Source organism: Exophiala spinifera (assembly GCF_000836115.1).
Source record: "Exophiala spinifera strain CBS 89968 unplaced genomic scaffold supercont1.1, whole genome shotgun sequence".
Lineage (NCBI taxonomy): Eukaryota > Fungi > Ascomycota > Eurotiomycetes > Chaetothyriales > Herpotrichiellaceae > Exophiala > Exophiala spinifera.
The window spans coordinates 1,891,115-1,905,297 of record NW_015622513.1 but is presented as its reverse complement, the minus strand read 5'-3'; the positions used below and the strand labels follow the sequence as shown (position 1 = coordinate 1,905,297).

At 51.8% G+C, this 14,183-nt stretch overlaps 6 protein-coding genes across 6 annotated transcripts; 2 read left to right on the top strand and 4 right to left on the bottom strand.

The window, feature by feature from the left end:
* Positions 1–233: 233 nt before the first annotated feature.
* On the top strand, positions 234–1,350 carry PV08_00709 (uncharacterized protein; the record flags this gene model as incomplete). Its single annotated transcript, XM_016375074.1, has 3 exons — positions 234–302; positions 405–468; positions 527–1,350. 3 exons carry the CDS (start codon positions 234–236, stop codon positions 1,348–1,350), a joined length of 957 nt encoding a protein of 318 aa, XP_016240350.1.
* A 224-nt stretch (positions 1,351–1,574) lies between these two features.
* Positions 1,575–3,324, bottom strand: PV08_00708 (uncharacterized protein; the record flags this gene model as incomplete). The annotated part of the gene is made up of 3 exons (XM_016375073.1): positions 1,575–2,374; positions 2,432–3,006; positions 3,197–3,324. The coding sequence occupies 3 exons, from the start codon at positions 3,322–3,324 to the stop codon at positions 1,575–1,577; spliced, it is 1,503 nt and encodes a 500-aa protein (XP_016240349.1).
* A 2,285-nt stretch (positions 3,325–5,609) lies between these two features.
* On the bottom strand, positions 5,610–6,482 carry PV08_00707 (uncharacterized protein; the record flags this gene model as incomplete). Its single annotated transcript, XM_016375072.1, has 1 exon — positions 5,610–6,482. The coding sequence occupies one exon, from the start codon at positions 6,480–6,482 to the stop codon at positions 5,610–5,612; it is 873 nt and encodes a 290-aa protein (XP_016240348.1).
* A 1,068-nt stretch (positions 6,483–7,550) lies between these two features.
* Positions 7,551–9,449, bottom strand: PV08_00706 (uncharacterized protein; the record flags this gene model as incomplete). Its single annotated transcript, XM_016375071.1, has 2 exons — positions 7,551–8,679; positions 8,779–9,449. The coding sequence occupies 2 exons, from the start codon at positions 9,447–9,449 to the stop codon at positions 7,551–7,553; spliced, it is 1,800 nt and encodes a 599-aa protein (XP_016240347.1).
* Positions 9,450–10,891: 1,442 nt separating this feature from the next.
* On the bottom strand, positions 10,892–11,520 carry PV08_00705 (uncharacterized protein; the record flags this gene model as incomplete). Its single annotated transcript, XM_016375070.1, has 4 exons — positions 10,892–10,925; positions 10,976–11,095; positions 11,152–11,427; positions 11,492–11,520. The coding sequence occupies 4 exons, from the start codon at positions 11,518–11,520 to the stop codon at positions 10,892–10,894; spliced, it is 459 nt and encodes a 152-aa protein (XP_016240346.1).
* A 383-nt stretch (positions 11,521–11,903) lies between these two features.
* Positions 11,904–13,523, top strand: PV08_00704 (uncharacterized protein; the record flags this gene model as incomplete). Its single annotated transcript, XM_016375069.1, has 1 exon — positions 11,904–13,523. One exon carries the CDS (start codon positions 11,904–11,906, stop codon positions 13,521–13,523), a length of 1,620 nt encoding a protein of 539 aa, XP_016240345.1.
* Positions 13,524–14,183: the final 660 nt, after the last annotated feature.

Sequence of the window (14,183 nt, the reverse complement as noted above, 5' to 3'; positions counted from 1 at the left end):
TCAAGATCAGGGACCTCGGCAAGTCGGCGTCCCATAGCTTGCATAAGGTATGCTTAACCCTAACCCCTCCCTATGATCCACCGTGGCCGACTCTTGCATTCCATCCTCCCTTTCCGTCAAACAATCTGTTCTTCATAACATCGTCGTCCGTTCCAATTTACGTTACGAATCATACCATCCCTGTGCAGTTGGAATTGCCTCCGTATTTACTCTAATCCCGAAGATAAACCAACATGACAGTCACGTCCGAAGCTGAATTTGCCACGAAGGATGGCACCAAACTGTACACAAAGTCCTGGAAGGTCAGCACCACTTTCCCTACTTGCCAACCATGTATCGTTGACGGAAAAAGCGCACCGAGAGAGGATGGAAGAGCTTCGTTACTGACTTCATGTCCCATGTAGCCTGATTCGGGAAACACATCTGCCGTCCTGATGTTCTTACATGGCTTCTCTGACCATATTAACGGTACCTGGCCTTGACCTGTCGTGCCTGAAGCGGCGTCGTTGCTGACAACAGTGGGCAGCCTACTACGACCTCTTCCCGACTCTGAGCTCTGCCCCTTTCAATATCGCAGTGTACGGCTTTGACCAACGAGGCTGGGGGCGATCGGTGCACAAGACAAGCGACCAGGGTCTTACAGGTCCAACCTCGCTCGTCATTTCTGATATTCACGACTTCATTCTGCACGTTTCCGGACTTGACGAAACTCACAACAAACCTCTCTTCTTGATGGGTCACAGCATGGGTGGAAATGAGCTGCTCACTTACATGTTGTCCACGTCGTCGGCATACTCGAACCGTCCTCCCATCTCCGGCGTGTTACTGGAGGCACCGTACATTGAGCTCGACCCCTCCGAGCAGCCAAACGCAGTCACGGTAGTTGCAGGGAAGATGGCTGCTTCATTACTACCCCATATGCAGCTGAAACGGGCGCTCAATGCAGCGTTTTTGTCGCGCTCAACCACGGTCCAAAGGGACTTTATCAACGATTCATTGTGCCATGACACCGGAACACTCGAGGGGCTGAAAGGCTTGTTGCAACGTGCCGGTGATTTATCGGCTCTTTCACACGGTCGCAAGGTCAGCGGCTTGACGACCAAGGTGCCATGCCCTGTCTTAGTATCTCACGGCACCGATGACAAGATCATCTCATTCCCTGCCGCGGAGCGTCTATTCTCTGTCCTCGATGCGCCCGGCGGCGATAAGGTCTTTCAAGCCTATAAGGGCGGCTACCACAAACTTCATGCTGAGCCTGAGGGCGGTGCAGAGCAGTTTGCAAACGACGTTGGCAATTGGATTCTGGCTCATGCTAACCACTCTTCTTCGGGCACTCAGGTCAGTGCTTGAGTGAGAGACGATACTGCACATGGCTCATTGCTCGCAGAAGTCTAAATTGTGAAGCCATATGCTTAGATGCTTTGTCCCAGTCACTCTCGGTTGATCCCTTAACCAAACACAGATTCACCTTCCGTCTATGCCGCCGCTGCATCAAGAGCGCGGATATAGGATTTGTCTTGACGAACAGCTGATTGGTATATCCTACTCTCCACCCACACTGCCATCAATTCACCTTAGTCCTTTGTGTTGCGATCTGCATCCGCCACAACAACATCGACCACGTCTTTATTGAGGCCTTTCCAATTCTTCTTTGCCCAGAAAACCCAGAGTCCAAGCGCGATCAATTGGACAAAGGCGTTTATTGGCAGCGCGTAATTCATTCCTGAGGCAGTGACCGGAAGGAATGACGGAAAACAGAGGAAGACCATGATATATGCGGAGTACAACACTGCAAAAACGTTGATGTAACCCCCCCATCTCCCCAGAGACCAACCGGATGGTTCAAGCCGCCCACTGAATCGAGCCCAGAGCATACATGCGATTGCCATAAGGTATGACTGATATAGGCCGAGAGTTGAAAGAGCGACAATGACGTTGAAGGCAATGCTACTCCCGATATTGAGAAGCGCTAGTAGCATGACGATGAACACGGGTAGCCAGACGCTGCGGACAGGGACCCGGCTTTTTGGGTTGATGTACGAAAAGTAGGCGGGTAATGCTCCATCTCTAGACCAAGCCCAGGTCAGTCGAGACGCGGAAGTAATACTGCCTAGACAGCAAGCTAGTGTGACGATCATAGATAATCCAACCATTGCCGAACCTGCCGAGACAGACTCAGTTGCGTTGATGCAAATGAGAAGCAGAGGATATCCGGATGAAAGTAGTTCGTCAACATCTCCTGCGCAAAACAGGATGACGAGGATCATTCCATACGCCAGGATTCCATTCATGACGATGCTCCAGAACATAGCCCTCGGGACGGCGTGACGAGCCTTGCGAACTTCTTCCGACATGTGGACGGCACCGTCAAACCCTGTCCACCGTTCAGTGAGAACACGCTTGTTGCACCTCCACCAGATGGGATACTCACCAACAAAGCCCCAGGTTGCCGTGAGCATGCCGAGATTGAAGGAAATGTACTCGTTTGTCCAGCCCGAGAACGCCGACTTCTCCAGGAAGACAAAATGTGCGGAGTGATGTGGTGCAAGAGAGGCCAGGACTACGACGAAGACAATCCACATTGCGACATGCAGCAGACCTGACAGTAATTCGATCCAAGGGACAGTCCAAAAGGCGTACTGGTTCATGAGACCTTGCGCGATGAGAAGGGCATAAATGATCAACGTCACATGCCATCCGTGTGGAGTGTAGCTAGGATAGCTAGCAATGACAAGCGTTTGGATCATGAGCGCTGCGATGTTGGCGACACCGGCAAGCAGTGATATCCAAGAGAACCAGGTGATCCAGCCTTGCATCCACGTGATGAACCGTCGATGCTGAGGAGGCGCCAGGTAGTGCGTCCAGTGATACTGAGCTCCCGCGATGGGTTGCACTGCCGCCATCTCAGCCATTGAAGCTACCTGGCACAGCACGCCAGTGATGACGACAAAGTAGCCGAAAGACAGCGCGCGCGGACCGCCATTCCAGAAGAAGAATGCGATGTTCCTGGAGGCGTTAGCAAAGGGTGTCTGCCCGCGGATTGTGGCGGTTTAATCTATACGAAGCAACAGCCTCCCATGAGGACATGTAACTGAGCGAAAAGAAAAAGATCTGAGCAAAACTAAATATTCTCTACACAGCAAGGTCAGTTGATAGGCAAGCTAGATGAGAAACGGGCATGAACCGCATGACTTACACGAACTCTTGTCGACCGGTCTCTGGTGCCCTCCGTACGGGGACCAGTATATGGCTGCTGATGCACACTCTTTGGCCCTTCAACATTGACATGAGCAGTCTTGAGAGCCTGCATTTCTTGGGGTCCATGACGAGCACTGGCTACTGCTCCTCTGCTCGGGTTTGCATTTGCGAAGAAAACTGGTAGAGATTGGGCAGATAATAGATAAAGAGAGGGGTGACAAGAGCCGGTCTGTCTGCAGATCACGACATGCCACTGTACACAAGAGGTAACATGGAAACGAGACTGCCGAGACCGCGACTTGAGGACAGGGGACAGAAACCACCTACAGTAGGTGTGAAGCGAGTCGGCCACGATCAAAAATCCCCAGGATGATTTAGTTGACTTGGCTGCATGATTGATAAGGAATGATGAAAGCAATGGCGAAATCACTCGTCTCTTGACAAATTTGCATGCTCTCATGATACTGGTTGCTCGTTCTGGATCAACGCCAGTGATGAAATACAAACCGGGTGCTTCTTTCGGAATTCGACGTGGTGACCCATTCTTGTACCTCTTTCTCACCTGAACCCGTTTGATCTTTCTTCAAGGGCGAACGGCGAGGTACAGCATGTGGTGACACTGAACAAGCGGAGCAAGTCCCGATTGAGAACTGACATGGGGAGTAGCTAGCTGCATGAAACAATCATCGCTCACCTTAGGTTGTACCGGGGTTCGTTGAGAGAAGGCGAATGGTAGGCCTCGCGAACTTTGTAGGTCGGGCCATCTCCAGGAAGGGGTAGCTACTCATGCAGATCCCGGGCGTGTAGCGGCTTCGTCGATGCTACTCAAGAGTTTCTAACTGGAATAGAGAGGTTGTTTACAGGGGGCCAATGGAAACAACTTAAACTGCAGTCTTCGTGAACCTTGCTAGATGTGGTTTCGGCTCGTCTGTGTCTCTTTGCGACACTTATGCGTCCTTGCACCACCGTATTCCTGTACGGTGCCTCACATGATCCCATACGCCAACATTTACACAAGCACATCTCACTTTTGGGGTCAACGACACCTTAGCTTTATTCCTGATTTACCAACAATTCAGTCGCAGACCTTGTGTTGACGCAGACTATCATCTATACGGCTTGGGTCATTTTATTCTTTCTCCCTTTGGTTGTGGTCTCTGATCCCCGTGGTTGACAAGGCTGTCTGGCCTGTTTGTTATTCAGGCCTCACCCCAACACGCCCGCATGACCAGACAATGTCGGCTGAGACGTTGCTTCCATGTGTCTCGCGATCAGCAACAGAGAATTTGAGCACACGAGAACATCGTCAGCATACCATGTGTTATGGCATATGCTGTTGGTGAATGATGTTTGTTGATGGCAGGCAAACGGTCATCTACTCTTGTTGAAGGTCATTCTCGCAGTTTCCGCCCGTCCCTGTGCTGTTTCTTTCATCTTTGGCACCGTGTTCTACTCATGCCTGGTACTCCATGCTTCAAGATGCAGTTGGCAGATGGATAAGTATCTCTTCCTGGTTTCCACTTCAACCTCTCTTTCCATCATTCAAGACAATTTGACTGGCTTTCTCGTAATCTTCCCACGTACTGTCGTTTACAGACTCTGTAAGACCACACATTCTTTGTCCATCAGAGCCAGACAAGATATGTTTTTCAGCCTCAATAACATCGTATTGACACGAACACCTCCATATGAGGAGGGCTGCACATACGTGGAACGACTTGCGAATGGAAAGCTATGTTTCGTGCGCAAACGCAGACATCACCACAAGCCGAAGCCGAGAGAATACATCGAAAACACCGAGCATCACCCATCTGACATGTTCCATCATGGCCACAGACGCCCCTGTACACACCGTCACATTATTAGACACAACAAGAATCCTAGCATGGAGGAGTGTGGGAACATCAAAGTTTACACCGAAGGATCAGTACATATCCATGCGGATACGAAGAATGCAGTCAAACATTGTCGATCGCCAGACTCAACACCACCGCCAATATGGGAGACGCGGCAACCGAAGATGGAGACAGACCGTTGGATCGAGTGCGAGCGTGTACCTGTGCGGGTGGTTCGAATGGGCAGGTTGCGAGAGGAAAAGGTACGTATTTATCCCAGTCAACCAAAGGTGCGGTGTGAAATACACGAATCAGAGCGCGTACGGTGCTCGACACAGAGCGGCCATTCCGAGGATGTGCAAGAAGACAAAGCAGTATGGGATCCCGTTCTACATGCTTGGGTTGTAAAGCGCGCTCCGCGGGTTCGGTTTTCAGACTCTGAAGCAGGCTGCCCATGAGAACCGGCAACGTGGAAGTCTCGTGCAACAACTCTGAAGGGCAGCTCACCGCAACAATTGCCATGTATCCAGCAGACATGGTTCATCTTCATAAACATCAGCACGCATCGTCTCACAACTATGACGGTTCCCTTCCTTCCAGAAAGCCTTCAACGATGTTCCAGAACTCGGCTTCATGCTCAACCCAAGGGAAATGCCCACACCCCTCCAACACCACCAATTTACTCCCCTTGACACCTTTGGCTACTGTTTCCGCGATCTCCACGCCGCAAGTCCGGTCCTGTCTTCCGACCATGACCAAAGTTTTAGCAGTCACCCTTTCCAGCTCGGCAAGCTGATCCCATTTTCCGCCCTCGGTCTGGTCAGCGCCATAATATGCGCCGTATGCCGAGAGTTTCGGCAACGTCGTCCAGGCTTTTGCAAAGGCCTCTGGGCCTCCATTCTCGGGATGCGCAAAGTACAATGGCATTATGTGGAGCACGAATGCCCGGAATTCGGCGTCGTTAGTCACGCTCATGGATGCGAAAGTCTTTCCGATGTCCGCGAAGAAAGACTGGTCTTTGCGCGTGTACCCTAGCAGGTCTGTCTCGATGAGCACCAGCCGCTCCACGTGCTGAGGATATGCGATGGCGTATCCGAGTGCCACGGTCCCACCGGCAGAATGGCCTGCCAGATTCACCTTTTCGAGGCCAAGGTGGATGCGGAGCTCCTCGATGTCCTGCACGATGTGCCTAGTAGACATGGCCGACGGGTCCGACGGCACGTCTGAGGAATCATTTCCCCGTGGCGAAGGGACGATCAACGTGAAGTGCGAGGAGAGCCGGGCAAATGTCGAGATGTATATGTCTGCGCCGACGCCCCAAGGAGGCGGGTGGATGATCAGGGCTGGGAGGGATGGAGAGCGGCTTTGCACGTTATAGTGGAGTGTCAAATTGTTGATCAGGACGGTGTGAGAGCCTGGCGTCAGGGGGGAAGAATGTGATGATGACATTTCGCTTTTTGATGTTTTTCACTTTTTCCTTACGTATGTTGGTTGAATGAAGCTGTTGTTTGACGTTCAGAGTGGCTCCTTGGGGTCCGAGTAAGTGAGTGAGTGACGAGAGTACAAGTGTCTCTCTCTCTCTGTCTGTCTGTGTGTATGTGTTTGTACCATAACGAGAAAACTATTTGGGACGAAGCACCATATCTATACTACCCCTTCCTTTATCTCGACCTTGTCCTTCTCTCGTATTGTAGAACCCACACCGAGCTGGTCTTACATCTGCCAGTCCCTATTCGTATTGCTGCAGGCTTACTCACCTCTGCTTGGCGTAAGGCTGCGCCATCTGACTGACTGGGTCTAACTGGTTAGGTGCCCCAGGTGCCCAGGTGGACAGGTAGTTCGTTGAACCTTAGCAGACTCGTGGCTGTGATTCCTGATCCCGCAGCCCACGCGCTGTGGGCTTATGTTACACTGACAGTCCGTTCACCTGTGACCGCCCAATCCAGACACTTCAGCTTATGATCCTCCAGGGCGTGGAATTGGACGAAAAAGGGCAAAATCTACCTATCCAGGAAATAGCAGGATGCGCCCCCATTGACGCCAAGAGGAGGAAGACGCTCGGCCTTTTTGAGTGGCCGGCTGGGGGTCTTATGGGGAAGACCGGGAGCTCCAGCTAAGGGACAAAATGACCGTTGTTGTCGAGGGGCGTGATGTGACCCTTGGAATCGCGCGAGGCGTGAGTATGTACGCAAGTGAGATAGTGTGTAACTAGGTAGTCGAATGCGAGTTCGAACTGAGCTCCCTCCCTACACAGGGCATTCATCGCTTTTGCCGTTGTGCTAGCAGTCTCGACAATTCAAGACAAGTCATCATCTTTGCCATCAGTCATATATACACGTAAGGCTCATTACTTCCCTCCTCGTCTGCAGTGTTCAGCACCCGCCACACTCGCCTGCGACAGCAGTACCTAGCAACGGCTATGATGATTCTCTCTGCACCAGATCAAGCAGGATGCCACATCCATAGCTACCATTTCTCCGGAAGCCACACTTCCGCCCGTGAGGTCCATGAGCTCTGTCAAGTTTTAACCTTCAATTTCCACCCGACCTTCACTGCCCTGGCCACGACCAACAAAACCGCCGTGATGGAAACAGCCGCGCCAGCAAAACACTTGACGGCAATCCACGAGCCGGTGTTGTTCAAGATAGCCCCCGACACAGGATTTCCAATCAAGATCCCAAACGAGCCGACGAAGAAGGCTTGCCCCGTGCGGGTCCCCAGGGTCCTCAGATCCGGCGTCAAACTCACCAAGGTCACGGGGATCAAGCCGATGAAGCCCCCCGAGAAGAATCCGTAGAGGACCGCAAAGGCAACTGTAGACGCGAATTTCGTGATACCGCACCACGCAAACACGAGTATGCCCGCAACCGTCGCGATGGGGATGTGCACGTTCAACGGACCAATGATGCCGACGATGAAATTCGGCATGATCCGTCCAAACGTCGACGCGGCGTTGATTATCGGGATCAGGTAGAATGCAAACTCTGGGTCCGTGGCTCCCGTCGACTCGGCGAAAAGACCGATATAGAACAGCGGCACGAGCACGCCGATGAACCCGAAGAAGGCAGCGGAGCAGAACAGCGTGTACTGCAAATCCTTGAACGCCGACAGGTCAACGAGCTTGCGTTTCGATTTGGGTTTCAAGCGAGGTCGCATGAGAGCCAGGCTGATGGCTACGGTGGCGATGGACAAGAACCCCAACACACGAGTGGCCCAACCGAACCCGATGCGCGCCTGGAGCCGGACAAAGACGAACGGCATGATTATTCCGCCGATGCTCGACCCGGACGCGGCGATGCCGTTGACGATCGCGTTCTTGGAGGTGAAGTATTGAGGCAGGATGGCAACCGAAGGGACGAACAGGCATCCGTTCCCTATGCCGATGGTGATTCCCTGAGCGAGGACGGTCTGCCAGTACTCGGTACACAGGCTGGTCATCATGAAGCCGAAGGGGACGAGGAAGCCGCCTGCGACGACGAGATGACGGAAGTACCCTGCGTCGTAGAGCGGCCCGGTCACGACGCCAACCAGCGTCGCGAGGAATGCCTGCAAGGACCCGATCCAGGAGATGTTGGACGCTGACTGGTCCAGTCTGCCAGATGTTTCGTAGTAGGTCTGAAAAACGCCAAAAGTATTCAACGTACCCCTTTTGACCAGTAAGTAAGTAGTCAGAGGAACAAAACCTTTGCATGCTCCTAGCCCAGGGTCTCGTTCGAGACTAGGCTCGAAAATCGAGAAGACTTACCAGCTATTGAAGTACAAGAAAAAGGCTCCGGCGACTTGCATCCACGCAAGCACTCCGCCGTTGGGCGGCGGCTCGTCACCCTTTTCGGGAGTCAAGTTGGCTGGCGCCTGGATAGCAGCATCGACCATCGACGAGCTGGAACCCGGCGGTATCCATCCTCCACCCAGAGGGGGGAGTTGCCAGTCCAGGTCCAGAGGCCTGACGACGTGAGCAGCATTTGACGATTGCCTTTTGAGGCTGACGTCCAAATCCGGGTCGTACAAGGTCAAGCCCGAGTCCATTCGAGGGTCGAATCGAGACGTGTATCGCCATGATTTCCTGTAGTTCGCCTCGCCATTTGAGATATTGTCTTCGGGAATTCCTTGTTCTTGCAAAGGGGCCTGTCGAGGGTCGGCAAGGACAGCGCCGAGCCATGAGAAGGCACGAGTGAAACTCGCCGAGGTGCTGGGTCGGTGGTTAATTGATTTCCGTGATCCCAGGCGCTGTGGGAGGGGTTTTCGAGGTATTCGCCTTACTCCACGCTCTTGGTTGTGCCCATTGCGGGCATCGGCGTGTTCTTGCGGCAAGGGTCTTCTTGGGTATTGGTTCCGAAATTCTTGCGGCGAGATGGGCGATACCGGCGATACCGGCGACTCAGCAGTTTCCATTGCCACGGGTCGCAATCCTGCCATGCTCGCTTTGTATCGAGGTTTCTTCAAGCTCAACGACACTGAATCAAAGAAACATGCATTAAGAAAAGAAGCAGAACGAGCAAAAGTGAACGCCTGGTGTCAGTGTTATATCCCGGAAATCTTCAGGCATCCGTCCACCAGGATGCAGAAGGCCTGAATGACACAAAGGCATATAATCCATATCGACCCGCTTTGATCCTCCGCTCTTCGGCTTATGATAAAGGAAGTAAGTCGGCAACTCCTCACAAGCGAGGATGGATGTGAATAGAGTACGGAAAATCAAATGAAGACCTGACCGTGTTCGCATAGATCCCTTTTCGAGTTAGCGTTCGCATTGAGCCAGCCTCGTTCTGGCCCCCAGGTGGTAGGTCTGGAGAGCCTCAAGTACCATTTGAGCCCCCACGCCCTTACGGACATCCGGATTTGCGCTGCGTAACGTAGGATTTCGGCGGTGAAGTACCTGGCGGTATTGAGGCCAGCAGCCGGTAGGGACACATTCCAAGCTAGAAGAAGTATCAAATGCGCGAACATGACCGGCGATCCGTCGAGCAAAACTCCGAGACTTCAAGCGAGACTAAAAAACAAAAAGCAGGACGTGGCGCAGTAGATCCTTCACTTACCTGTGGAAATAGAAGTGCAAATTCCTGCACTGGCCACACTCCGGGATAAAAAATAGAAGACCTCAAGCTGGAAGGATGGAATTGGCACACAAAAAAATAGCCCCTTATAGATAATACAAAACTGCCGTATTGAAAAGGTCGAGATATCGAGTAGTATACGACTTGCACAGGTCCTCTCGTGGATTGAGAGGGCAAGAAGTTAAATGAACGTTTTCTCTAGGAAATCCAAGCCTTCACCGACAAGGGTGGCGACAATGAAATTGTGTAGGACCCGTTGCTAGTGCAGATCCGAATTTGAGATATAGAGTCGTTGTTCGTACATGTCATTAATAAGGTGTCAATGTCTACCCTTTAGTATGAGAGAGCTTTCATTCTCATGCAAGCAACAGCTGAATCAATGCGAGCATCCAGGGCCCAAGCTCGCCAACTGCTCCATCACACTGCTGGTTCAGTCTGCGTCTTGAGATGCAGAGCGGGGAGAGATGTTGTGTCCAAGGTGGCGCCTCTCCAGATGGCGCAGAGAGCCTCGGGTAAGTCGTCGTTGGTTCTGTTTCTAGGAAGAAGGACCACTTTCCGCAACTGTTGCCTGATCGGGGCCAAAACAACATGCATCTAGTTCTATTCCGATATCAATGCCTTCCTTGCGAGCCTGATTCAGCCGTTGAACGGGTCGAGCTGACAGTGGACATTGTGAGAAAATAAGACTTGTCGCGTAAAAGTCATGGTGAGTAGGTGGCCTTCGGAGTATCGGCGTAGTTTAGCCTGGGATATTCGAAGCGTGCGTAAAGTCAATACATGAGTATCACCACATGTACAATAGGCTCATAGAAGCTCTTCACACGTCCAATCCTCATACCTTTGAAAGGTCAATAGAAGCAATAGCAGCCTCAGGTCATAAAAGCTTACCATCCATCGGGCAAGTAGCGGCGCACCACGAGTGGGATCTTCTTCTGATTTAATTCCTTGATGGCAATCTGTAGAGGGTCCGTCTCTCCTTCGAGATCGACCAAGACGGGTGCGTTGTTGCTGCGCATCGTCAACTTTCTCACTTTCCTGCAGCGTTCATTGCGCCGAACTCATACCTGATCTGTAGAGCTCTCGTGCCCAAGACTCTAGCCCTCTCGTACTTGGTCATGTAGCGTGTGGTGCTTCTCTTCTCGGGAGGAATTTTCTTGTCAGCGTCGCTCGAGGGCTTCGCGGGCTGGTTGGGGTCGGCCGAGACCACTGTCTTCTCTTCGCCGTCATCTGCAGTAGCCCGGGCTTCAATTGCGGCCTCGTCGATCTCAACATCTGGGGCGAAGTCTTCGACCTGCTCTTCGGGCTCATAGAACTCGGTCTCTGGTTCATCTTGGCCGTAGCTGAAGGCGTCAGCGACAGAAAGCCAGGAAGGGCATCTACAAAGAAGTGTCACTCCTCACTTACCCTCCTTCGTTGTCACCGTAATCGGACATGTTGGCGTGTTTCCAGTGACCAACGCGGCGCGTTTGTATAACAGGAAGATGGATGATGGCGCAACAAACGGCAGGGAGGGATAAAGAAGGGCACCGTCTGTGTGAAGGTGAGGATGAAGGCGATGGCACTCCAGGTGAAGACTGAGATCAGCCTGCGCAGTACATACAATACATAAGTATCAAAGAGAAAAAAGAGGCGTCGCTGGTCTTGGCCAATTTTTTCAAATGACGAATCAGTGACGAGGTGAAAGTGACCGCACTCACACTCAACTCACCCCTCGGCACTGGCTCGTCGGCCAACAAAAGTTCCTTAAATTTTCGTCGCGACGCTGACATATCGACACCACTCTACAAGGGCCCTCGCAAGCTTGCAGTCGGTCAAGATGCGGGTCGATTCCGACGACGACTTCGATCCTGTCGACGACTATGACATGCTCGACTCTGCGGACGAGCTGGTTGATGAGAACGGTGACACTCCGGGCACATCTCCTCCCGCTTCCACCACTCTCCCCCGATGCCGTCAGAAGAACCTGCAGTGCCCATACGAAGGCTGTGACAAGGCTTTCAATCGTCAAGCGCGGCTTCAAGAACACATTCGCTCACATACCAATGAACGTCCCTTCAAATGTCCCTATTCTCCGTGCACCAAAGACTTCCTGCGTGACAGCCACTTGAAACACCACATCAAGAGTGTCCACGAGGATATTCGTGACTACAAGTGTAGCTGGGAGGGGTGCGATGCGAGCTTTGCGACTGGAACAAGATTACGACGACACATCCAGACCCATGAGGCCAAAGAGAAATTTCGATGCCGCGGCTATGAAGGCTGCTCTCAAACTTTTCGCAAGCAAGAGACTCTAGACAGACACATCAAAACCGACCACCTAGGAATCAAGCCTTTCCCATGCCAGGAAGCAGACCCAGTCACTGGGTTGGCTTGTACAAAAGCGTACGACACCGCTGAAAAATTGCGGGCTCACCAGCGAGCTAGACACGACTCAACAAGATTCTCCTGCGACGAATGTATGAGACAAAACGCTGAGACTCTTGCCAATTCTGCAGATGTTGATCCAGACACCTTGCCTGTGGTGTCATTTGCAACTTACGGCGAATTTCAAGCCCATCTCACCATTGTCCATCCCCCAACATGTGGTTTATGCCCGACTTCGTTCACGACAAACAAGGAGCTAACCCGGCATCTTGAAATCCAGCATGGCATACTCCCTGAATCAACGAGCAAACCTAGCCAGACTTTTCCGTGCACTCACGATGGTTGCGACAAGCAATTTACAAAGAGGGGCAATCTCAATGTGCATATCAGAACTGTCCATGAAAACAAGCGTGATTTTGTCTGTGGCCAGACTGAAATCGCCTTGCCAGAAGAACTTGCCGACAAGGACAATATTGTGATTCACGGCTGTAACCGGAGCTTCACCAGCAAGGCAACCTTGGAAGAGCATGTTCGGTCGGCCCATCTTGGATTAGAGGCCAAGAGGGTGGCGCGCAACAAGAAGCGCAAGGCAGAGCGAGAGGCTAAAGAGCTTGCTACTGGTGGTCGAGTGCTTAAGAAGCGCAAACCTCGTTCAGACAAGGGTATCAAGAAGACCTCTGTCATGGCTGATCTCATTGGCCAAGCACACTCAGAGAGCATTGCAATCCCTGGTGCGGAGTCTGCCAGCAACGATGCGGACTCTACTCATCAGGCAGACATGGATGTAGACGATCACTTTTTGACAGGATCGATGGTTATGTGTGGTGACCAGATCTATCACTATGGCAGCTCGTACCATTATCCATCTGGTGAATACCCAACGATTGGTGACAATGCTAGCGCCAGCATACAGGGCAACAAACACGATGCGAACACGGATTCTAACGATACTGACATCGCGTATGGCGAATACCTTCCAGACACCGCGATGGATTATGAAGTTGATGACCTCTTTGGCTTTGAACAAGACCATCAGCCTTACTTCACCTACCCAGCGCCGTCTTCTTATTGATCGATGAACGATTGTCCACGACGGTTGAGAATGAACTGGACGACATTTCTTTTGGCTTGAAACAAGCACGAGGCCTAAATTCACCGACCCATCAGCAGCTCCTTGCTAATTGGCAACCGATTGGCTTTGGCAATCACGGAAACGGAATGATTTTTCTCCCTTTTTTCAATTCACGCAAGCATTATGATACCCCAAGATAGCGATGCATTTCGTCTTTTCTCATTCACTCTATTACGGTCCCCCTGCGAAGATGAGCGAGTTTGTTGCGATTTCGACAATGTCACGATTACGAAAATGAAACGTCAGAGTCTTTTATTCTCCACGCCGAGCAAGGCGTTAGCGGAAAGGAAAACAAGCAGACGCCAGGCATTGATATGGCGGAGTGGTGATTCTTCCAAAAGTGTGGGTTTGGTTGTGGACAGCCACATAGTATGCAGTGGCACAGCCTGAACAGACGCGGCGTTTTGCTTTCATTGGCACCCTCAAAAAGTCGGTTGGTCATGGAAAAGTGAACTTCGTCAGCAAATAACAAAGAAAGCCTCGGAGAGGCCAAAGAAGGCACATACCTTCTAATGCAAATACATATTGCAAATCATCCTTCCCCTTGTGTGCCCGTGTTTGTGCCTCCTCTGACTTGGCGGCCTGCTTGTAAATGCGTGT